Source organism: Acanthopagrus latus, chromosome 17 (genome assembly GCF_904848185.1).
Source record: "Acanthopagrus latus isolate v.2019 chromosome 17, fAcaLat1.1, whole genome shotgun sequence".
Lineage (NCBI taxonomy): Eukaryota > Metazoa > Chordata > Actinopteri > Spariformes > Sparidae > Acanthopagrus > Acanthopagrus latus.
The window spans coordinates 18,081,607-18,105,601 of record NC_051055.1 but is presented as its reverse complement, the minus strand read 5'-3'; the positions used below and the strand labels follow the sequence as shown (position 1 = coordinate 18,105,601).

General features: G+C 39.7%; 3 protein-coding genes across 5 annotated transcripts; 1 reads left to right on the top strand and 2 right to left on the bottom strand.

The window, feature by feature from the left end:
• Positions 1 to 470: 470 nt before the first annotated feature.
• Positions 471 to 5,844, bottom strand: LOC119005883 (26S proteasome non-ATPase regulatory subunit 4-like). Its single transcript, XM_037073953.1, has 10 exons — positions 5,702 to 5,844; positions 4,417 to 4,557; positions 4,216 to 4,330; positions 3,695 to 3,781; positions 2,843 to 2,911; positions 2,489 to 2,704; positions 2,183 to 2,291; positions 1,949 to 2,086; positions 1,034 to 1,089; positions 471 to 941 (listed from the first exon to the last, which is right to left on the bottom strand). Exons 1-10 carry the CDS (start codon positions 5,725 to 5,727, stop codon positions 771 to 773), a joined length of 1,128 nt encoding a protein of 375 aa, XP_036929848.1. The 5' UTR covers positions 5,728 to 5,844; the 3' UTR covers positions 471 to 770.
• LOC119005884 (serum amyloid P-component-like) lies at positions 5,096 to 8,540 on the top strand. 2 transcript variants are annotated; one of them, XM_037073954.1, is made up of 6 exons: positions 5,097 to 5,114; positions 6,802 to 6,863; positions 7,016 to 7,116; positions 7,484 to 7,541; positions 7,705 to 7,807; positions 7,889 to 8,540. In XM_037073954.1, exons 3-6 carry the CDS (start codon positions 7,072 to 7,074, stop codon positions 8,397 to 8,399), a joined length of 717 nt encoding a protein of 238 aa, XP_036929849.1. In that variant the 5' UTR covers positions 5,097 to 5,114; positions 6,802 to 6,863; positions 7,016 to 7,071; the 3' UTR covers positions 8,400 to 8,540. The 2 variants fall into 2 exon arrangements, with proteins under 2 accessions (XP_036929850.1, XP_036929849.1); XM_037073955.1 differs by lacking the exon at positions 7,016 to 7,116 and having other exon boundaries at positions 5,096 to 5,114; positions 7,889 to 8,538.
• A 467-nt stretch (positions 8,541 to 9,007) lies between these two features.
• Positions 9,008 to 22,695, bottom strand: LOC119005882 (phosphatidylinositol 4-phosphate 5-kinase type-1 alpha-like). 2 transcript variants are annotated; one of them, XM_037073952.1, is made up of 17 exons: positions 22,572 to 22,695; positions 19,440 to 19,474; positions 18,077 to 18,169; positions 17,706 to 17,836; positions 17,457 to 17,574; positions 16,949 to 17,101; positions 16,489 to 16,788; positions 14,789 to 15,024; positions 14,597 to 14,680; positions 14,433 to 14,481; positions 13,737 to 13,821; positions 13,470 to 13,640; positions 13,189 to 13,321; positions 13,035 to 13,097; positions 12,828 to 12,927; positions 12,680 to 12,720; positions 9,008 to 12,589 (listed from the first exon to the last, which is right to left on the bottom strand). In XM_037073952.1, the coding sequence occupies exons 1-16, from the start codon at positions 22,615 to 22,617 to the stop codon at positions 12,718 to 12,720; spliced, it is 1,800 nt and encodes a 599-aa protein (XP_036929847.1). In that variant the 5' UTR covers positions 22,618 to 22,695; the 3' UTR covers positions 9,008 to 12,589; positions 12,680 to 12,717. The 2 variants fall into 2 exon arrangements, with proteins under 2 accessions (XP_036929847.1, XP_036929846.1); XM_037073951.1 differs by having other exon boundaries at positions 9,008 to 12,720.
• Positions 22,696 to 23,995: the final 1,300 nt, after the last annotated feature.

Here is a 23,995-nt window from a genome sequence, read left to right as displayed (position 1 = left end):
ATGCAGAGTGATGTTTACTCAACCTCATGATAACATGGGAATGTAAACATCTGTGTTATCAGCCAAAGGTCTGTGTCAACATGTCTGAATGTCTGTCCCCAAAGTTATGTTTACTTGAATGAGTCATCTTGTATTCATGTTTTGTTCAACATCCAGCTACTAGAAAGGTACTCAGTCAAGTGAATACCTCCACCAAGGCCCAGAGTCCCCTTTATCTGCATAAAATTGACATCCAGGCATTACTGGATCCACACTAAAAGTCAATGGGTCTATTCTAGGCCAAGACCCTTCCTCCATCTAGTACATCATCTCCTTGGTGAAGATAATAATTATATTCTTGAAATGCAGGTTTATCTGGGCAGTAGATATGACAAATTTGTAGATGTAGATTTAAATGCAAAATCCATCGATATTTTGGAGAACAATTTATCAACAAAAGTATAAATAAGTTTCCAGCATCCAGTAGAGTATCACCTTGTGTTCTGTAAATTTATTGAGGAAATCTGTTATCGAGTAGTTATATTACAAAAGATTCAAAAGTAAGCATCTCTGCTTGACACAAAAAAATTAAATCAGAATAGGCCCTTAACCTAATGTGGAAAAAAAGGCAAAAGTTGTTTACAGTTAACACAGCTACATAAACAAAAAGATAAACAAAATGGAGCCTGTATGGAGGAGAGTGATAACATTACTGTGAATAACACATGCAGTGTAATTCTCAGGTCTTTTTTATTTAACATATATTATCATAAGTTCCTCTCTTTGGATGTTCATTTCTTTTTCTCCTCATCCTTCTTGGCGTCTGGTTTCGAGCCCGTCTGGGAAGCCAGAGAGCCCATGGCGTTGCGGATGGCCTCATTGTTGGGGTCGACTCCTGGAAGGTTTTCCAGGACGCTCTGGAGGAAATCTGAGTCCTGCATGACATCGTAGTCCTCTTCGTCCTGGACACAGAAAATAACATGTTGTAACTCATCTTTACCATAATTAATCTGATGAAAATGACAAGTGAGAACTAATAAAGGCTTTTGCGTACCTTAGTCTTACTGGAGTCCATGTCAGCTCCTGTGTCCATGTCCTCAGCACCAAAGTCTGCAGGAAAAATAAAGCACACATTTGAACACAAAAAAATGGGGTGGATGGACAACTGGTTCTTTTTTTATCCTGGTCTACAGTATATGTCCTCAAATGTGATGGTGTTCAAAAAACAAACATATTCAGATTAAAACACATCCTTTCAATCGCATCTAATATCTCATTATTTATTAAGTGTTGCAGGACTGGTTGTATTTTTTTAAAGTATCAAGAACAATTCTATACTTGTACAACATATGGGCTTCAAATAACTAAAACTGTTCCTGACAAGTTTTTTTTTTTTTCCCCAGGCTCCAAATTCTCCTTTAGGCATAATAAATTGCATTGATTGCCAATACAAACAAACCAATAACCCCAATGTCAGTATGTTCAGGTAATCATTATCCAGGCAGTCAAATATTCAGACCTCTACAAATCACTTAAACCCAAAGTGATAAAAGGCAAATATGCTCTAAATTCTGGAGTTTGTGGCGTATTCTAGACTTGAGCATACAAATAATATGAGTAAAACACAACAGAATACTTCTAAACTGAATCCATAACAACTGGTTCTTCTGCTGCTAATATGCCTTAAACCACAAGCCAGCAAAGTAAATAAGGTAACTGTGTGAAAGATAACTTAATAATAAACTTTCATTTTCTGCTGGAAGGTGAAGCAACCATTATTTTGGTTTATGTAAACTGACCTTGATCTGCCAAAAGCAGGATTTACTGTTAAGTGCAGGAGTGTGGAGATCTTTCTGTCCAGTAAATTCATTCTGCTGTGTATTTTCTATCATTGAAATCTGAATCCTATCTTGTACAGTTTCAGTTATCTGGTCACAGAAAATCATAAAACTCTAAATCCATGTTTAACCTGCTCCAGCTCCCTGCATGGACATCTGCAGAGCGTAGGCGATCTGTTCATCCTCTGTCATGCGGCTGAAGTCTGGTAGAGCAGGTGTGGATGCGTCTGTAATGGGAACAGACATCTTCAGCAGGGCATCCTCAGACTCTGCAACAGAAAGAGAGACAGATATGATGTGTGAACACACTCGAGGTGGGACCTATAAAGTGTTTACTGAGGGAAGATGGACAGAAGTGTTCTCACCATCTGCAGCAGGGGAGGAAATGCCAGCTTCAGCAGCTGATGCAACAGCGGCTCTGCGAGCTTCATCCTCCTGTCGTTGTCTCTGCTCCTCCATAGACACCCGTAGAGCCTAGAGAGAAGAGCAGGAAAAATAATCAAATCATATCAAAATGACAGTGTTACATTACTCTTAATAATTAACAACTTTAGGGCACATAGCATAATGCCCAAGAAATATACAATAACAAAAAAAGACAACAAAGTGTGCTATAGAAACCTAACAATAAACATACAATTGTGAACCATCATCATTCCCTGCTCTCTTACCAAGGCCAGCTCAGGGTCTGCGCTGGGATCGACTCCAAACTCAAAGTCACTGGCACCCAGGCCCAACACTGCACCTCCCTCTCCTGCCAGGATGGGTGAGGACAGCAGGGCATCAGCCAGACTTGGGCCTGGAGGTACTGTGACCAGGTGGGAGCCTGCGCCCTCTTTGCCATTCAGTGTGTTGATGAAGGCAGTCAGCTTCTCTGTGTTCATCTCCTGCGGGGGTGAGAAAGAGTGAGGGTAAACATGTGGACCAGACAACAGCATACAGAGGGCAAAAAGATGCACAATAGCACATTAGATATTCAAGAGGTTGTGTGTGTGTGTGTGTGCAGAAATTTAATGTGAAAATACCTCCTCTCCAAAGTTAATGACATCAACGTTGACCTTTTCCTTCTTTAGGCGCTTTGCCATTTTAACCAGCTAGAGGAAAACGAAAACACCTCAGTTGACACAAAAACAGCATGTTTTATCACCTGAGTAATATATTAGTATCCTGAAGCCAATTTTTCCCACAGATATGCACAGGTTGCTGTTTAATAAAACAGGATTACAATGATGGATAACAACACTGAATAAACAGAGAGCAGCTATTTTAACATCAGTCCATGTTCAACACTTGAAGATTTTCTGGACTTTACGCAGCAATGTTATTATCCAAACTACTTTATCCTCCTCTGTGAAGGAGGCGTCAGCTGTCTGCACATTTCTGTTTTGGTCAATTCTTTATGTAACCCAGAGCAAACATATGGGTCAGCTGACATTTCTGCATTAGTTGGGCAATTCTTTAAGTAAACAAGTGTGAATATGTATGTGTTAATGCTGCTTTGGTGTAGACAGACAGCACTATTCAAAGTGCACTAGGTATAACTTATCTGTTCAGTGTGTTATGAGAAGCATGCTTTTGCAAGAGGATGCCCAGCAAAAAAAACAAGAACAACTTCCAAGTCTCATAGAAAGCCTCCTCCCTGTTTATCAATTTCAAGTCACAAACCCAGCTTTTGCCTCGATTGTGAAATTAAAGATCAATACCATTACTGATGTTTTGTATGATGTGACACAACAGGTTACAACATTAGACACCACTATTGGTTAAAGTCATCTTATTTACCAATAAGCTGATAGCAGTCACAGTGTTGGGACATTCCTAGTATTCACTGGGTAATAATAACCACTAACGACATGCAAACAATTGACTTGGCTCACCTCTTTTTCGTTGTCCTCCACTGGGCTGCCAACAAATGCAATAATGCGCATCTTGTGGTTTTTGCCCTGTCTGTGCTTCAGTGCCAACTACAGAAAAAAACATGGCACATTAACTGACAAAATGAATTCATGTGACAAACAGGACAGTAGATCTTTTTACCATAGACATTTTGGCATGTCCCAGCAAAAAATGCACAATTGTAATTAATAACATATTGTTTATGATGCTTGAATTACAATTAGGTGAGCAGGTTCTCATTAGGTATATGTTAGTTTACAGTATCATAAGAGAGAGAAAGCATTCAGAGTTGGGTTAAATCACATTTTCTCTCATTTTGAACATTTTATGTTAGAATATGACTTGTTCTTTTATTTACTGTATTCACTTTAAAGACCTCTCCATAAGTCCCAATGCTCCTAAAATTAATTAAACAGATCACAACTCTTTTGCAGCTCCACTTCTGGTTTCCTGCAAAAGCAGCAAGAGAAGACTCGCTGTTTCATGAAAGTCAAACACTCACATGTGCCACCCTGATGCCGGTGCAGAAGCAGATGTTTCCAATAGGCTGCACAGCATGCAGCTTGGACAGTATCCTGCCCGTGTCTGGAGTCAGCGTGGTCAGCACCTCACAGTTGCTGCACAGGCACATAACACAACTTTGTGTTATCACATTAACATAGTTTGAATGTCAGGGCACTAATGCAAACACACTGCCTCTTACTTTGCCATTGTGATGAGGCCCACATTGTTCTCGGGATTGCTGCGGGTCTTGGAGTGACAAACAATGTTAACTGCATCCTGCTGGGCCTGCAGTCTGGTGGGCAAAAAGTCTCCATTGCGCATGTACTCACTATTGTCCACACTAGGAAAAAAATAAAAACCACATTAACAATTACTAGTTCCAGTATCACAGTTACACACTTTAGGTAAATATTGGACAATACATGAGTGCATTTCTAATGAGAATATTGTATAACATACACACTCTTCAACATTCAGTATATAGTTTGGGGGTAACTGGGTTATGGGTGTGTATATATGCATGTGCATTTCAAATGAAATATGTTGTATTACTTTTGGAGGACCAAAAATATCAATTGCTTAACTAATAATGAGAAATGAGAAACCGATTTCATCTTCTCATAAGTGAGATGTTGCTGCTTTATGTAGATTTCAATTGTTGAAAATTGTCATTTTTAGGACCCTGGACTGTTTGATGGACCACACAATTAATATTAACACATGATTTCAGGCTATGAGATAAAAAAAAATAAAAAAATAAATAAAAAATCACTATTTTCTGGCATTTAAGTGGCGCAATGAAACAAAATAACTAGCAACATCTATACATGAATAAAAATGAAAATGAAAATAACTGTTGTCGCCTCAGTGGACCAATACAACACCTCTGCAGTACTGGTACATATGAATCACCCATCTCTTTTTACAAAACGAAAGGTTTTTTTTAAATTATGCTAAAAAAAAAAAAAAACTAAAACGAGACAGCGTCTGTTTGATAACTAAACAACTCGTTAGCTCATTTTGTTTATGTCGGTCAAACAAAGGCAACGATAGAGCCCAGGAACTGCCTGTTCTGTCAATGACAGAGGGTTGTGGTTTGTTAGCTAGCTAATGCTAACGCGTTAAACAAAGCCATTATTCAACTCCAGGCACACTCTTTTAATGAAGTTCTATCAGCGTTAAGGTAGCAAAAGTACACTGATGAGCGCTGGCAAACACATAGCTTGTTAAATGTCCAGAACCGGACTACAAGTCGTTAGTTAGCGGTGTGCTGGCTGCTCCTGCAGGCTAACGTTTGGTTGTGGAGTGACTCAGGGAATAGCTCGAGCATCTTAAACTCAAAACAAAAACAAGTCGCTAAAGCTGTTCGAGTGATACAGACAAACGACGTCGAGAGACAAATATTCTGTTTATCAAATGGTAGCTTGTTTTAAATACAGCTCGTCTGTTCTATTTCAACTTTAAACATATTTCTAGTTCCTTACCAGACCATAGTACTTTCAAGCACCATCTTGATGTCTGTGGTTTGCTACGTCATCTTGGTGGTTTATGGGTAATGCAGTTTTCGTTTCTTTCTTCTTCTTCTTTTTTTTTTTTTAAAAAAAAGCTTCAAATTTCATGCAATCCTCTGAAAAGGATGATAAAAGTGATAAAACAGGGAACTTTACAGAGAAGGAAGAGCGAGAAGAGATATAATGATAAAGAAAATGAAATAAATAAATGCTAAAAAGAAATAGATAAAAGTATAAAAACAATAGGACAAGTAGAAGACAACATCCCATCAAATGAATTAAGAACAGATAAAAAGATTATGAGCTGTAAGAGGAATAAAGGACAATAAATAGGATAAAGAAATACATAAAAGCAGTAAAGGACAGTGTGAAAAAAGAAAAAAGACATCACAAGGAAGGAATGTTGAATGAATGAATGAATGAATATCATGATAAAATGTAAATGATTGATAAATTATCAAGTGATCTCATCTCATGTAGTCAATTAGATTTTTAAAAAAAAGTTGTGATATGATAAAAACAGTGTTCTCTTTTTAAAAAAATATTTACCATCTCTTACATTCATCATTCAAAACACAGAAATGTTAATTTATCAGAAAATAAAAACCCTTTAAATAAACTAAGTTATATTAAAGTACAAAAAGTATTGAAAAGATCGACCCCTAAATATGTAATTGCTCTCTGGGATCTGGGGGCCTTTTTGGGCCCTGGGCTGTGCAGACAACATGAAAAGCTTGGTCGGCAACAACATCTAAAGATTTAAAGGTAGTTCATGAGAGTAAAAGGATACTTACTGGAAAAGGACATTGCCTAATACTACAGACTGCAGACTAACAGAAATCACAGTAACTGGTGTGTCCCTTCATAGTTACAGTAAGGAAAGAGTTGCTGGTGTTTCTGACATGCAGAGGAGAAAACATCCAAATAAGTTTGTTGCTGCTCAGTATAGCCAGCCAGCTTGTTTCAAGCGAATGGAGCTGACCCAGTATACCCCTTCAGACCTCAACAGTCCTTTGCCTCCTTTGTGTTTGAGTCCACAATCCTCAATTATGTAAGTACGTTTGTTTTAAAAGTGGCCAAATCCATCTGAACCTGGAGCGTGCAGGACGAGAGGCTGACACAGCCAGGCTGCAAGGTAAAAAGATTCTTTATACACCTTTAAACAACTTTTTTTTTTTTCCTGTTTCGTAATGAAATTTTTTGATGAGAAACAATTGAGGATTACATTTAACAAATTATATTTATTTATTATGTGTGTATCCTCTTTATCTCTGTTTTTGAACCCAGGCTGAAGACGCATTTTACTCACTGACACTGCCGGCCCACTAATCTTTTAATATGTCATGGCAGCACTGGCAGTAAAATGTTTTCAAGCCAGCCTATTCTACGTAAGAATATAAACAAATAACATGTAAATAAAATGTCAGAACTGAAGGTGTGTAGGGTCTTGGGTTTCAGGGGGTTCAAGAATGAAATCAGTCGTCACTAGAATGATGTGGGGCAGCCAAGAGTCCAGAGGGATTTTGAAAATTAGCCCAAAACAAAGGAAGATAGAAGTCTTAAACACTGAGAGTGGCACAGTACTGTCTTGAACTCTGAGTTTTAACACCGCTTGTTGTATATTGTTTTTCGGTGTGTCATTTTCTTAATGCTCCCTTGTGCAGCACTTTGGTCAGATTAGGTTGTGTTTAAACTTAGATCAAATTAATTATAGTGCTGCTCAGATACTAAAATAGTGACTTCTTGAAATCTCAGATGGAGAAACTCTTACTTCTGATGGTGATGTTTGCAACATGCTGCGCCACACCAAAAGGTATGTCACCTACTGTTTGAATCTACAGTGTTTTAAGCACAAGCTTCTGTTTACTGAGCAGTATTTTACGGCTAAAATATTTTAAAGTTTGTTTTAATCACAAAACACTAATCAGTGTTCTTGCTCACTCTCCTCCTCTGAACACTGTTTTGGGTTTGTGAAGATCTGTCGGGCAAAGTGTTTGTCTTTCCCAGAGAGAGCAACAGGGATCATGTGAAACTGCTGACATCTCAGAACAAATTCAGCTTTCTGACCACCTGTCTCAGGTAACTGCTAACCAGAGAGCTTGTTTGTGGTAATGTTTGAAGAATTGTTTGCCCAAGTTCCTAACAGTCTCATCTCATCAGATTCCAGACGGATCTCACCAGGAACTACGGGCTCTTCTCTTTGGCTACTCCCACACACAGCAATGACTTTGTGCTCTTTAAGACCAGTTCAGCAGATGTGATGAGGATGCACGCTCGGGACGGGGGCTCGGACTTCTTGTCGCTGTCATTTTCACCTGGCACCTGGCACTCCATGTGTGCCACCTGGCGCTCCGACAATGGGTTGGCTCAGCTCTGGGTGAACGGCAAAGCGACCATCAAGAGATTCATCCAGACTGGCGCCATCACTGGAGCACCAATCACCATCCTGGGCCAAGAGCAGGACTCCTACGGCGGGGGTTTTGATGCAACTCAATCCTTCATTGGTATGATTTCCAAAGTCCACATGTGGAACTACGTCCTGACGGCCACTGACATCAAGCGCTACATGGACGGTCAACATATCACTCCGGGCAATGTGTTCAACTGGGGAAGCCTGGACTATGAAATCACTGGGCAGGTTTTAGTGGAGGAAGAGTCTGAAGTGATGTAACAGGGTGTAAAAAACTGTGAATATTTGTTGCAGCATTCACCGTATTAAATAATGTAATGTTGTCTCGACATGATTAAATCTCTACAGAAACTTAAAAGATCTTTCTTCTTTTCTCTTTTTTTTTAAACATACACAACTTTTCACACCAACATCACACCTATTAACTGAGTGGCCACCTCCAGGGCTGAAAAATGAAGCCAACACACGAGTATCAATCTGAGTGAATCGAACGCTGATTCTACACACTCACTTGACTAAAAACTCACCAGCAAGGGCCTTTAAAAGCCAACTGGTGCCAACAGTGTGGGCTAAAACCGCAACAAGTAGAGCCACTAGATTCCCTGACTGACTGCCGATCCTCAGCCAGGTGTGTCAGGGTCCTTTTGGCTTAAAGTCAGCCACTAGCTGTTAGCAACCAGACTTTGAGCGACCTCAGCTCCACCCCTTTGCCCATTTTTGAGTTACCAAGGAGTTAGGTTGAGCCACCACAGAGCCTCACAATCTTCAGAAACGTATAGGTGAGGTCAAGGAGAATAATATAAATGTTTGATACATTCTATGCTTGTCACAGATAGTAAGATAACACACATAAACAAAGGGGCCAAAACCAAGATTTAGAAAATATGTTTAATCCTTTAAAATCAGACATGGAAACATCACCACCACATAACTGAAACATGGCAGGAGGGACAGGCAGCACATATTGCATGAGAAGGCATTTCCGTGACTCCTATGTACATATACACATATTATACACAGTAAAAATATAGTAATTGAAGCATATAGGACAACCAGCAACGTTGGCCCGTGAGCCGTGTGAAACATTCATGTAGAAAAAGCGTGGGAGATTAACAACCCAGAATCATCATGGAGAGAATCTATCTATAATATCACAATCTAAACATGAAATATAAAAAGTGAAATTGTCAAATAGTCCCCCTTTCATAGGCAACACACGCTATAAAGTTTCAGACATCCTTCTGTCAGTATGCAGTTTACGTACAATCATCTAAGGTACATAATACAATTTTTTTTTTCATTTCAGCCTCCAGCAATCAAACATAATAAATATACTTCTTACAGCTGAAAGGTGGCAGATTGTGGTTCATATTGCATTACTTCAAAGATACTGTAGTGTCGCCAACCTTTAAGCACCGAAGGATGATGTTTTTCTTGTGCCATGGTGTAGTACAGAACAACTACGACAGAACTGGTCTGCATCCAGCAATTACACAGTACCACCCATCACAAATCATAGTTATTATAACATAAAAATGACAAAATGCAGGTGTTAATAGAAAATGATCTGGACTTTTCTTATGAGGAAGAATTTCTTGGAGTGTTTTCTTTGGTGGCTGTTCGACTTTCAACCAACTTAAAATGGATCTGTTTGCAATAACATTTTAACATTTCAGCATAATACCAGAAGCAATTCATGACATACATCATCTCAACTAGACAAAGGTGGTAAATAATGAGTTTTAAGAGCTACCACAATTTGTAGAAATTTTTTCTCTTGACTTTTACAGGAATGTGGAGTTGAATCTTGAAATGTCTGAGGCCACGATGTAAACCAATTCTTAGATAAATAAAACATAAATCTTTACAGGGACCAGGTCAGATACAGCTTGTCAGACGTGAAATTATTTAGCAAAAACAAAACATCCAGTTTAATAATAGATCCTTAAAACACAGGTCAACCCAGTGTTATTACCATATACAACATTGTCAGTCAAAGCAGGTGTCCAGGAGTGTTTGATTTCATTTTCACGTTAACCTTACTGGATCCTGAACATTCGCAGGAACTCTTTTCTTTGGCGCCGCGACTGGCTCATAATACAAAAGACTCAGTCCTTAAATCCTAAACTGTCATCCTTCATTATATATTTCACAACTCACATTCCCCTTTCTCCCTCCCTGCTGCATAGACCACATGTGCCTAACAAACATGAACAGTGATTTGTTGCATGAGATGATGTCTACGATCTTCAGTTTTGCTACAGTCACTCGGTAGTGATTCAAATTTCTTTATCAGAAATATCTCCAGGGGTAAAAAGCTCCCTGCCAGCCACCTCACTAGCTTGTTTAGTTGTTTAGTGCCCTAAACATTAAAATAATAAACATCAAACATCTTGTGAAAACAAAGCATCATTCTTATGCACAGCTGAGTAAAAGCGGGGTACAAAGAGAAAAAAAAATAATACAAAAATTAGTTATACATACTGTTAGTAATATTGGTCCAGGAGTGGATGTGTGCAGGTGTCATTTCTGTAACCAGCAGAAATGATTTATCAGAGACAAATATCCTCTCTGTCTGATGTTGGAAGAGCTGATGAACCACAGGGATCGACCAATTACTTGATCTGATATCTACCATTTTTATGATTGTTGGAATCCATGTTTTTTTTATTGGGGGGGGACTGATTGCCGATGTGCTACTTCTGCTCAGAAGTCAAATAATGACTCAATATTAAACTTAAAATAATGAACTTTTATCTGATTATGGAACAGTCTTTAATACCAATGCTTTTTTTTATGGCGTACATAAGCGTACAAGACCATCACAAAGAACATCGGTCATTTCTATAAAGACTTGTTAGGACTTATCTGGGTTGGGTAAGTCACACAATTTAACTCATATTTTTTATGCTGAGGATGAACTGAGAGGTATTCACAGCATCTTCTCTCCTAAGGGGCCTTCAGGATCAATTTCCGCCAAGTAGCTTTAATAATCTGAATCTGCAAATGTACTTGTTATTGAAACTACTGAATAAATGTAGTGAGTAAAAAGTACAATGTTTGCATCCAAAATGTAGTTAAGTAGCAGGAAATCTAATTAAAGATTTAAATAATTAAATTTGACAGTAACATTTCAGTTTTTGCTGCAGACGTATATCGGTTTGGTATAAACTGTATCGGTCGATCCCTCAACCACAGTGATTGAACATTCAACACACACACATAACCAAAATGGATTGTACTAGTGTTTGCATTAAAATCTCTGAAACCCTGTCAATGGTTGTGTTCCAGACATACAAATGGCAGTTCATTGACTTCAGCTGTAGTGATAAGGCAGGTTTCCCTGTGTGACACTAACCTGTAAAAAAAATGTCAGTTACACCGCATGTTAGTGAAGGGACAAACATGTAAAGGCACAGACATGACAGACATGTGACAGCAGCTGAAAATTATTACTCTTCTGTTATCTTAATCGCATGACTTCATATGACAGCATCTGCTGGCCAGCGATGCCGAGAGCTCTTCTTCTCTTATACTTTAGCACAGATGGTTACATCAGAGGGGGAGATTTTTACGGGTTGTAAAAATGTGGCCTGCCATGTTAATAAGACACATGTTATAATAAGAGACACATTGTAATGTACATTCAGCAGTGGAAAGATCTGGTCGGACCTTCGCAGCACCACCGTGGCATCCAGCAGAATAACTTACAACAAAACGTGAAACAAAAATGACTGTATGGGTGCGTTTGAACCCATCCCCTTTGCTGATTTTTGAACAACTACTGTACATCCACAACCAGTAAAAAGAAATGCATACATGATTGCAGAGTTGACAGCAGTGAGTGTTGATTTGAACAATCTGACCACTGATAACTCAGAGTGCTCCTGCTCATGAGGAGCACTGAGGGGGAAATGAATGTGCGGTAATGGGAACACTACAGTGTGAATCACGGAAATGTGAACCCAGACTGTGCATGAACACAGGGAATTATTCACTCCAAATACGCAGGCTGTGCCCTTCATGTGCTTTTGACTGTGTGTGTTCCTTCTGAAATGTTGCTTCATACTGCGGAAATAGGACATGATGACCGACTTTTCGTGGATAATATGACTGCCTTCACCATCCACTGGTGACTGGGGCTTTTTACAATATACAACAAATTCATTTGTTCATGTCATTGCGCAAGGAAATCTTTGTTGTTGAACAATATAATGCTGCCAGAGCTGCCAAAGAGCAGCAGATTCAGGGCCATACGCCTTTTGTTCCATGTGTACTCCCAACTCGAGTGGGACATTGGGGGGCAAATGCATGCACACAGTGCCAGTGTTGACGGCTCGGAAAGCCTACTTAACACAGTCTTCGTCTTCTTCTTGATCTTCCCATCACCGCTTTCTTCATCGTCACAACCTCCACTGCACCTTGCTGCGTCATCCAGCGATTCCCGTGTACTATATGGGTGAGAAAACAACAAGAGGTGCACTAGAGGGTCCGTGATGGATGGGTGACTCACTCTCTGTCCTTATTTCCGCCTGCCTCACCTCGTCCAGAAATGTCTCGCCTTTAGATGGCACTTGTTTTACTGTGAAGATGAAACCAATATCGTTACCAAGATTATGAAGGATAAGAGAAGTGTAAGAACAATAGAATTATAAATTACGGATGTCTAATTTCTTAGTTCAGACTTACAAAGCAGATGTTGGTCTCGGGGATGATGTCTGACAATGAAACTACATCTTCGTTTCCAGACAGGTTGCCTGAATTATCTAAAGCCCCTCCAGCCTCCATGCTGAAGCAGAGAAAAGACAATTTATATGACATAATGACTAACACAAGAGAGATAAAATACATTTATTATACAGTCCAATCTTATGACCCCATCACTGCCCTGCGTACCTGTGCGAAGAAGCCTGGTCAAGATCCGTGTTTGCAGCTTTGTGCACTTCAACCCCTACAGACCTGCGAAGAAACGTCAAACCACAGATTATTAAAGTGTTCCTGTGAGAGGAAAGATTAAAGGTCAGGTATTATTATCTGGGTGAAGCTTTACCGTAAGGGAGGAGAGGCAGAGGGAACTCCTGTGCTGCCTAGTGATGAGGTGGACAGGTTGGCCTCACAGTCAGCAAGGTTATCTACCAGCGGAGGGGTCCTCGGAACAAGATCTGGTCTGCCTGACTGCACGCCTGAGAGCAAAGCATCGATAACAAAACAAAATTAATGCATTTTTCAACACCAGTGTATCTACTCTGAGCTCAGCTATGAGTGATATCATGGACAGAATTCATCAACTTAATGTTTTTATCATTTCGCCTGTGATGTGTCAGCCCTTACCGCTGTCTGCTTCTGAGTCTGTGCTTCTAAAGTGGCTGTGGTACACTAGTCTGGAGTCGCCACCTGACTGTCCTGTTGCGTGGGAGAGTGGGGTGGGACCTCCCAGTGTGGGGGCCCTCCTGAGACCTCCTGGAACACCGCTACGACTCTTCTTAGAAGGTGAGGGTTTTACTGAAGATGGAGGAAATAAATGTGGAAATGATCAATAAGGGCACCACAAGTTATTTTTTTGAGGACGTTTAGGACACATACAGTATGCATACTTACGTGGTATTTTCCTGAACACTGTGTTGCACATGAATTGCTGGAAACGATCTGCATAGAAGCCAGGTCTATGGACTGACACTGTGTCCTAAAGCAATGAAACATCAACAGTGTCATTAGAACCTGACAAACACTACAGCGCTCAAGTTTAAATGAAATCAAAACTGTTCTTTTTTTAAACGCATCTTTGCTCACACAGCTAGATGTAGTGATTAATTTGGATTCACTGCTCAGATCCAATTATTTTTTTTTGGCTGTTTACATTATCTTTTAAATGTTGCAAATACCTGACACGGGTGAGGCAAAAAACAATAAGTATGCTCTTGTACAAGTTAACATGGATGCAAATGAAGTATGTTTTCATTCATAAGTTAATGTGCGGTGGAAGCCAGCGAATCGTGAGTAGATGATAGAGAGAATGAGGAGAAAAGGGACACATTTTTTTCCTTTGGCTTTATGTGGAGCAAAGGCTGCTATTTCTGTAAGGGGGTCTGTGTGAATGCGGAGTCAGACTTTGATGTAAATGGCTGACACAGATTTTATCCAAAATTTCAGGATGTCAGGGGCTCATTTTAACTACATCTTTCAACGTCTCTGCACAAGAGTTTGGCAGCAAGACACTCAGGTGCACAGGAGATATAGTATAAGAGAAAAACGAGAAGGAGAAAAAGAAGAAGCATTTAGTGTGTAGGCTCTTACCCCATCATGCACCAAGGCCTTCCATGAGTGCTCCAACTTCTTAATAAACCTAAATAAATAGGACATGATAAAACTATTTACTGCAACTCATTAAACAGGTTAACATAGGTGGGACAAACAAATATTTATATGAGAAATTGATTTGGCTGCTCTGAGTCACAAACCTGTAGGACTGAAGAATGTCAATGATGCCGATGTAGATCAGCAACCTCTCTCCTTTACTATTGCGAGATGGAATACCACCCATGCTGGAAGGACACAGCCAGAGACACAGCAGTTCAATTCATCCTCCAAGTCAAAGACTACACAACAAACAAACACCAGTTCAAATTTTGCTTGTATGTTTCAAGACTCACTGGTCTTCTGAATCCAAAGCTCCCTTCCCACGAGCCTCCCCCTGAATGGACTCCATGGCTGTACAGTACAGACTTTTCTGGGCTTGTGGCCGCCGCTGATCTGGGGTCACTGCTCCTTCCGACCCCCCACTGTCCCCCGAATTTCCACCAGCTCGCTCCCGCTCTCGACTGGCCTGGTCCATGTTGTGGATGCCCATCAACAGACTGTAATCCATGATCTTGAAACTCTGCAGGAGCTACAACAAACATAAAAAGACAATAAATATGTTGACATGACCATCAATTGTCTCTTAACACTTTAACTGGCAGCACTGTTTTAAGTTTTCTATTTTGAGTACTTGTTTGTCATTTTGTTAATTTGTCTGTTTTTTGAATAGTCTGTAGTAGCCAGTGGAAGGTAAAGAGAGATTATAAGGCATCATTGTAGAAAACTGTACCAACCCTTTTTGCTATTCAATATTGTACATGAGATGTCATTGCCTTAAACATGATGACACATAATTGAGAGTTTTGCTTAAGTTTAGTCTTATTTTCTTAGATTAAATCAAAGCAATACTATGTAGAAATTGACACTTTGTAGAATTTGGCATTCCCCAACATTTTTTGAGGGCAACACCACTGATGTAAATGAAAATCAAATGTAGGTGCTGACTACAAGCAAAACTCGTTACTTCATAACCATGTTGTTTGTTGAAAACTTGCATGTATGATTTACAGTCAGCCCTTACAACTGTGATCTGGACTAAAGTGGGCTGGAGTAGCAAAGAAACAGTGTCCACAAGGCAACCACAAAGACGGATTAGCCTGTAATGGAAAGAGATATTTTAATGAATAAATGATATGCAGCCTCTGTCACATGAGTTGATCGGCTTTCCCATGTCTGATAAACCAACACTTTACACACCAGCATCTTGTGTTAACTGCAATGATAATGCCCCCAGTCTCTTCCATCATTTGAAAAGGAATCCTCCCTCAGAGTAAACAAGGTATTAGTTTGCAATGTCATGCGAGCTTGAGTCATTTCTTCGACACTGGGCTTCTGATGATCCTTTGACTGCCAGCAGTGGTGGAGCTCAACATTAAGCAACTAACAACTGTCTAACAACGCTGACTAATTGCTTGAAGAGAGACTGAAAATCATAGACACCTCTGTAAAGAAAAACCTTCACACTTGCTGCAACATGGCTGCAGAATATTCAAAGACAGAGTTAGTTTTCATAACATTCGTGGGTACCACACAGAGTAAAACATAAAAGAAGGGTTCAACTAAATGTATCAATGAATAACTTGAGTTTGATGTTCAGTTCAATGGATTCTAAATGTCAATGACTATCACTATTATATCTGAATTTAAAAATCCACTATCAGTCGTTGTCTAATAAAAATAACACTCAATACTTGCCACCAGTGGATTGTTTTGTTATGTTGACCTCAAGAATCTGATTCAAAAATGAAATTTCAATCTAAAATGGCTTTCATATTTCAGGACAGTTGTTTTGTAAGCCTTGAAATCCAATGAGGGCACAATGATAATAACATTCTGCTGGTGTACTACTGTATCTGAGCTTGTGAATATTAATAACCTTGCGTATTGTAACACTTCATAAGAATGCCTCCTGTAACTCCATGTGGGCTGAGAGGCTTGAATTGATACATGATAAAATCAATCGTACGATGATAAACAAGTGTCTGTGACTCACCAGGCAGTCCCTCTGTATGGTCTTGCACAGGGCATTATAGTTATCTGCTTCCAGCAGCAGTCCGTCAGGCAGGTCCTGGATAAAGTCCAGGTCTTTGTGAGTGGGGACAGCCTTTTCCCTCTCCTTAGGGGAAGCTCGTCTCTTATAGGTGGAGCCCTTCAAGTCATATTTGATGTGCATGGGGACGATACGAGGCAGAAGATTGTTCATCACGCAAATACGGATATTTTTTCCTCCGGCCTGAACACAATACAGTCCATAGAATTTGGGCAGCAGGGTGCGCTTGTTTTGGTTTATATTCTGGAAGGGAGGAGGAAATGTGGAAAACAGATTAGATACGTGGCACACTTAAATTAGAAAGAAATGATTAGAGCTCCAACTCACGTGGTAAATATAATTATTGCAATAATAATCACTCATACTGAACACACCCCCACTTTCTGTTATATTCAGGGCTCACCATGAAGTATCCAGGCAGGAGTTTTTGGAGGAACTCTGCCTCTTTGTGTTGAACAGTCTTGATGATGAACTCGTCATCACTGGAGACGTAGAAGAGGGATCCGCTGGCTCCCGGGTTAGACAGCTCAATCAGTGGCTCGTTACACAGAGAATACTTTAAGAGGAAGGAGTGTCTGCATTAGTATCCAGTGGAAATATGTTGGCATATCCAGAACTCTAATTCATAAGTGGCTCTAAACTGAGGGTACAGAGCTTAATACAGTTAAAACACAATATGGTTAAAAATACTGCTAAAATTGTTTAAAAAAGATACTGTGATATCATTCATCTTTTGTGGGAATGATCATTTTTACAGCACAATGTCCCTTCTCTGCAGTACAACACTACTTCATTATGTTTTGTCACATATTTTAACCTCTATCAAAAAAAATGCAGCTTCTAAGATTTGGATATTGCATTTGCACATACCAACTATGAGCCACTTGATAGTGTTTGGTGTAAGTACTAACCAGGTAGTCATCTGGCCGAATGCCAAACAGTTCCCTGAAGTAACGAAAGGCAATAGGAGCGTAGGTCTTAAAGCGAAAGTCACTGTAGTGATGAGCAGGAGTCAGGTTACTGCCTTCACTGAAAACATGAGAGACAGGGGGGGAGAGAGAGAGCGAGAGAGAGTTAGAAGACAGAAAGGCTTTAAAACTACATGAAATCCGAACCCACAAAGTCACGATGTTTACTTGACTACAATTTCAACCACCAACCTGGGGAAGAAAATGCTTTCGACCACCACAAAGTCCTGCATGAGAACATCCCTTTCTGCCTTTTGGCTTAAGCTGCCAACTGTGTGAGCGATGCCCAACTGGATGGCACCTTTCAGGGCAGACGACGTGGTCTACAGGGGTCAGAGTGCAAAAGATAGTAAGTGCTGGAACAAACAATATCTTATCTCTGTGACTTCTGCTGTTTCACTCACTATTTTTGGGTGTCCAGCAAGAGGAATTCACAAGCTAATATTAGAATATAAACACCAAACATCCTTTCCACTTTTCACCTCTGCTGCTTAACGTTGTGTGTGTCCAAAACCACCGGTGTCACTGACCCCTCTCCTCCCCCACCAACCCCCTGTTCTGACCTTTTTATAGGTGGTCTCTCCTGTGGTGGTCTCAACGCCCCGGTGTCCAATGGTCTTCTTCATACTCTGAGTTGTGCCTGAAGAGCCAGGCATCTGTGGAGAGGGGCAGGGAGAGAAATATAAAAACTTGGTTAGTCTGTGTGTGCGTGAATACAGATGACAAAGAGCAAGCTGTATGCAAGCTTTTGGCCATATTGAGTAAACATCTTTGCATGAGCGCCATCAACTCGTTTGATGAGCTGCTGAACCCTCAGCAAAAAATGCAAGCTGGTAGATTTGCTTCACTCACCAGCCAAAAAAAACATGTGAACATTAATAAGGTATTTGAGCATTAATTATGCACCCTGTCTACTTTTGTAAATAACTGCAATTAATCAAGCACCAGACACATTTAAATTAGTTTGTACTCTCTTATGTCAATATTATTGATCAAATTACCCATCCCATCAATATATATTCTTAGATTTTTATGTATCCCTTAGAATTTTTATTGTGTTGCTTTTCTAGACTAGATTAGATAGATGGGGAAACTTACATGTTACAACAGCTCAAGATCCAACAAGTACAGGAAAAAGACAGAGCTGCTGTAACTAGCTGCCGATCTTGTGGATCCATATTACTTTGAATTTCTATTACTATCTGTAATGAACAACAGTCTATTTATCATTAATAGACTCAATAACACAAAGCCAAATTGCTTTCACTTACTTAACAAGAGTAGCATTTACTCAGGTAAAGATTGGGGGGTGCTAAGCAACTTTAAAGTTGGTTTGCAATTTGCCAATAAAATTGAGGAGAAGAAGCAGAAAAAGATATGATTCATGCGGGCTAAGTGCTACACCTGTTTTGAGCCACATAGTGTAGACCAGTGAGCCTGTGTTGCCGATGTGGACATTTTTTACAGTTACAAAGGAACACAAGACGATTGCATATTGCAATAAATGTGCTGCAAGGGTTCTGACAGGCAAGTTGCCTATCCTGAGGTGTGCATAAACTACCGGATATAAACTTTTTTTTTAACACCAAAATGTAAAATTATTGGTCACCTTAACAATATCAGTCATGAGAAGAAAGTAATTATCTATCATGTTAACTTTTGGTTCATTTATTGGCTATGGTGCAGAAAAACTCTTCAACAATACATAAAACTGCGTTTTCAGGCGTTTATTCACCTGTGTAAAAAAAAAACTGTGACAGTGTGTTTACTTTGTCTTAAGCTGCTGATGACTGCATGAATGCAGGCTTGAACTCTCTAAACGTATTCCCCCCTCCCTCTTTGGAATTGACTGGATGAACATTAACATTACTTAGGGCTGTACATAGCACAGAGTCAATTCGGTAAGACAATTTCAGTCATCCTTACCTCTGCAGGGGCCATCTTTCGAATGCCACTGGTCCCTAAAGATAGAAAAACACAGTTACAGTGGGATTTACAATGTGAGAAAGGAACAGCTCTGCCAGTTTCCTTGTTCAGAGTTGACGTAGGTGTCAACTAAAGCAGCCTGTGTAAATTTGATGCTTGCTATCATTCTTAAGAGTTTGAGCTGGCAGCTTTTAACATGGAAAAATTTGTTAATGACTGCTTAAGAATCCCTCTGCTGGTTAATTAGCAGGGCTATTTCCAGCTTTGGCTGATGACTATACAGCTGATGATGAGCCCAGTCCTAAATATGGCCACCGTTACTGACTGCCGCCCTCGATACACCAGCTCTACACAAACTGGAACTACTTCTCCCCAGAGCTGGCTGCTCCAGATTCATCTGGTACCTGGGGATGTGTGTCTGCAGTCAGTCACTACTCTCCTTCCAAAAACTGCAGTTTCTAGCTCTTGCTGTAACAGCCTACTTTGTCTCCAACAGTAACTTAACTTTTGACTCCAATATGCTAACACTATTGCTATATTTCTGTCAAATTAAGCCATTCAGGAAACTCGACCGTTCAGCACAAGGGTAGTTACTTGTTGCCAAAATAAACACGTGCTGAATGTTTGAGGCATCACCAAGCAAAGACCTCTGGATGTGTGTAAAATTTACTGGCTTATAAACAAAAGATGAGCAGTGTAATTGAATTACACAACCCAGACACATGGGTCTGTCCTCCTGGGTAAGCATGATAACAACAGCAGCATACAGTAGATTTGTCAGAAAAACACACGGTTGAAATAAAAGACATATTCAACGTGATTTCCTGTGTCCTTACATAAACTTGCTGTTTAAACCTACTATCTCGCCCACTCTGCACGCACCTCTAGCCTGTAACCAATGGCAACATCTACTTCAATGCCGCAGTGCCACGGGTCAATATATACAAAAGGCTGCTGGGAAGATTATACACCTGTAGTAACAACCCTGTGTGTGAAAATTCATCTACGGCCAGCAGCATCAATTCAGGCGTCACACACACATCAACCCAAGAAAGCTGGGAGTGTTAATAACAAGGCAGAATCACTGAGTGCCATGCAGCTCTTCTCAGTTAACAGGGATACACACGGCAATCCGCAGGGAAACAATGAGCATCGTTCTGCCCACATTCCCTCTCATTATGTAAAGCGACACATACTATATCTTCACTACTCATGCAGTTTCTGCTCACGCACACAGAAACACTCACGCACACCCATGCGAGTACCTCGCTGCAACGCTCTCCTCCAGAACCGAGTCCTAATATCTGTGGAGCAGGACACGGTCAGCCTAGACAGCTTAACCTATTAAATGACCGACACTGGACACAGCATGAGTGCATATAGATACGAGGAAATGTTTTTCCTCTAGAGCGGACGTGATTAGTCGATTCATCATTTCAATCAGCAAATTAATCAGCAACTTCTTTGATAATTGACTGATGAACTGACTCATTTTTAAGGCAAAGGTTTCAACATTGTCTGGGTTGAGCACCTTAAATCTGATAATAATAATAATGACCAATTTCTTCAGGTTTTTGTGTGATGGTCAGATAAACCAAGTAATTTAAAGATGATGCCTTGAGACATGTTTTGAAATTTTCAAAACCAGTTTCCTGTTAAATCAAGAAAATAATTGGCATTAATTGATGATGAAATTCCTGCGTTCACTGCGATCCCGAATTCATCACATTGCAATTTTTCTTGAAGTCAGTGTAGAGCTAGACAATAACACAATGTGCTGCACATTCGGGATAGGATAGGAATTACCCAACCCAACCCAATTACTTAACAATGACTTAAGCTTGTAAGAGACAGGCCTTACGACAATAGGCAAACCATCTGTTCCTCCCTGTGTACAAAACAGCTCTCTGCCAGGCTTGTTCACTTGTAGCCCGCAGCCTGTACAAGGCAATAATATGGGACACACACGCTCGCCTAACATCATTTGCCTATGAAGTCTCCATAAATACACTGGTTCTTGCCCCGATTAAGAAACAAGGCCAGTAAGGGCTAACACAGTTACCACATTTTGTTACTGTCACTCAACTGTGCGAGTGTGTCTGTGTGTTAGACAGAAAGCTGGATCCTGTACGTGTACAGTCTAGGGCTCTCAGCCATGTGAGAGCCACAAGAGTGCTCTGAAGCCCCTATTTTTATTCCCTGATTCAGCCTGGGTGGTTACAAAGAGAAGAGCAACTCCTCTGTACACATGGAAGCTAATAAGTGACGCACAACTAAACGGATTAACAAGATGCCCATCATCTGTCCTGCCCTCGAAAAATAAGAAACCTCTGATGGGACTTGAACTGCCCTCCACCCATCTGTATCTGTACCGCACAATCCTCTTATCAGCAGAAGAGATCAAGTCTGTTCATTAAATAGATAAGGCATGACAACTCTGTGTCTTGGTAAGAATTCAATAAGATCAATATGTGTTTTGGTTAAACATCGCCTCAGCCATGAAGCTTTGGAAAGTAGCTGATAGAGGTCTTGTGCTGAAGGTATCAAATGAAAAGTGTATTTCGCTTGCAAACTTTACCACAAATCTGATCAGACAGAGGAAAAGGAGGGGTGTAACGGGCCAGGAAGGCTCGGGGATAACAGCAGCCACTTACCCCAACCCATTAATTTACTGAACAATACACAGATATTTATTACACCTCATATTAATGATCCTGCGACAAGCTAACTCGTTAGCATGACACACCGTGTAACGTTAACAAAATTACCGGCTTGATAACAAAACACAACATTTGAGCCAACGTGGTCACGGAAATTCTTTCATTAACATGTTATCAACCTCGTTAGATAAGTCGATATAAACGCTGATGGATGCATACTGAAGCTTTGTGATCGACAGAAAGCAGAAACAGTAAGGTTTATAAAATAGGCAGCTAAACAAGCTAACCGTTGCTTGGTTCATTTGTTAGGTTGAAAACCTCGATGCTAACTAACTAGCTAACTGGCTAACCGGGTCTCGATAAAGCAAATGGCCAGAAAATAACACCATTTTCATCGCAACAAAATGTTACACGCCTCTATTTGAACGCTCGTTTCAAGACAACAAAGTAGGAAGGTTTATCAGCTCGATACCTGTCGGGGCTGTTGATCCCGAGTCTGCTGTTCCAGCAGTCGCCATTACGATTTGACTGTTCACATCACAGACAGCGCCGACAGTTGAGCTCTGATGCTCATGTCGCAGCAGCACCACAGCGCCCCCAGCGGACCGACGTGGAACAGTTTCAGTTTCTCTTTTTCTCTGATGCCACATACAATCACTTCTAACGGTTATCAAGTTTACATGGACAGAACGAGATAAAACATGTCATCTGTTTTTAAAAAACTTTACATTAAATGATTTTCTATGTAATAATGATATTCTTCCCCATTAGCTGGACTATGATTTAAAACCACCTCTGGATCTTTTTTGATAAAAATCTTAATTGTTTTCTAAATAGGTACAGGGATCGTGGTAAACAACATAAAATGAGACGTTTTTCATGCTTTTTTTCTGTTAATCATGGAAATAACTTAAGATCAAATAAGACACTAAATAAGAATATATCTAAAAATAGAAACTATAAAAGTGCAATTAAATTACACGGCAAGCAGCTCACATAAAGCACAGTACTAACAAGTGCAATAATGCCGATACTGTCTCAAGTAGAAATAGCCACAAAATATAGTAAAAGTAATATGCTACCATCTACTGTAACAGGGTACCCCAAAATGATCATACTTAGTGGTTGTCTGTATTACTATAGAAATATGAAATAGTACATAATGTTAAAAAAAAACTATATAGATATTAACAAACTGTGATGTCATATAGTGTTGGATATAAAATATAAGTTGGAATGTAATGTTATAGTCTAATATAATATATAACACAGAAGAGCAATATAGCATAAAATAACACATAATAAAACAGTATCTGAATAATTTGCTCATAGTGAAATACATTTAATATTATATTAACTTTGATTGTTTCATTTTGTGCTCAGCTTTACACTTAAGATCTTGTTTGTGTTATATACAGTTTGGATTCATTTATTCAATTTCATGTTTTTACTCTTTGTATGTTCTTGTCCTTTGTTGGATTGGAACTGCAGTATTTGTATGTTCTTAATTATAGACTAAAGCTCCTTAAATACATTTAATAACTTGATTTTATAAGGGTTTTGTGACATTCTTTGATCAACAGTTGAAATTGTTAAATAAGCAAGATTTGGCTAAAAGGCTTCTTTCCTATGATGTTAAAAGGCACCCTGAGAATCAAATTAAAAATTATGTGTTGCATATTTAAGAACAGGAAAATTATGAAAACTGGTGGTAGGAATAACAATTTTTCAATGGTCTATGTAACAGAACACATAATCGAGATCATGGCTTGTTAGAAAACATTAAATTCCTTGTGGAAATCTGTTCAGTTGATATTTAACCTGAGACTTTATGTCACATTATCAACCCAAAACATTCCTTTTCATAATGTAGTATATTAAAGAGTCACTAGCTTT

Excerpts from the sequence above, each read along its gene's own strand:
- LOC119005884 (XM_037073954.1), top strand. The coding sequence starts at position 7,072 with ATGGCAGCACTGGCAGTAAAATGTTTTCAAGCCAGCCTATTCTAC. Across the intron at positions 7,542-7,704 it reads ATGCTGCGCCACACCAAAAG|ATCTGTCGGGCAAAGTGTTT; the intron begins GTATGTCACCTA and ends GGGTTTGTGAAG. Across the intron at positions 7,808-7,888 it reads TTTCTGACCACCTGTCTCAG|ATTCCAGACGGATCTCACCA; the intron begins GTAACTGCTAAC and ends TCATCTCATCAG.
- LOC119005882 (XM_037073951.1), bottom strand. The coding sequence starts at position 22,617 with ATGGCGACTGCTGGAACAGCAGACTCGGGATCAACAGCCCCGACAG. Across the intron at positions 18,170-19,439 it reads GAAAGATGGCCCCTGCAGAG|ATGCCTGGCTCTTCAGGCAC; the intron begins GTAAGGATGACT and ends CCCTCTCCACAG. Across the intron at positions 12,928-13,034 it reads GACCAGGCTTCTTCGCACAG|CATGGAGGCTGGAGGGGCTT; the intron begins GTACGCAGGGCA and ends TCTCTGCTTCAG.
- LOC119005883 (XM_037073953.1), bottom strand. The coding sequence starts at position 5,727 with ATGGTGCTTGAAAGTACTATGGTCTG. Across the intron at positions 3,782-4,215 it reads CCGGCATCAGGGTGGCACAT|TTGGCACTGAAGCACAGACA; the intron begins GTGAGTGTTTGA and ends TTTTTTCTGTAG. Across the intron at positions 2,912-3,694 it reads TGGAGGACAACGAAAAAGAG|CTGGTTAAAATGGCAAAGCG; the intron begins GTGAGCCAAGTC and ends GTTTTCCTCTAG.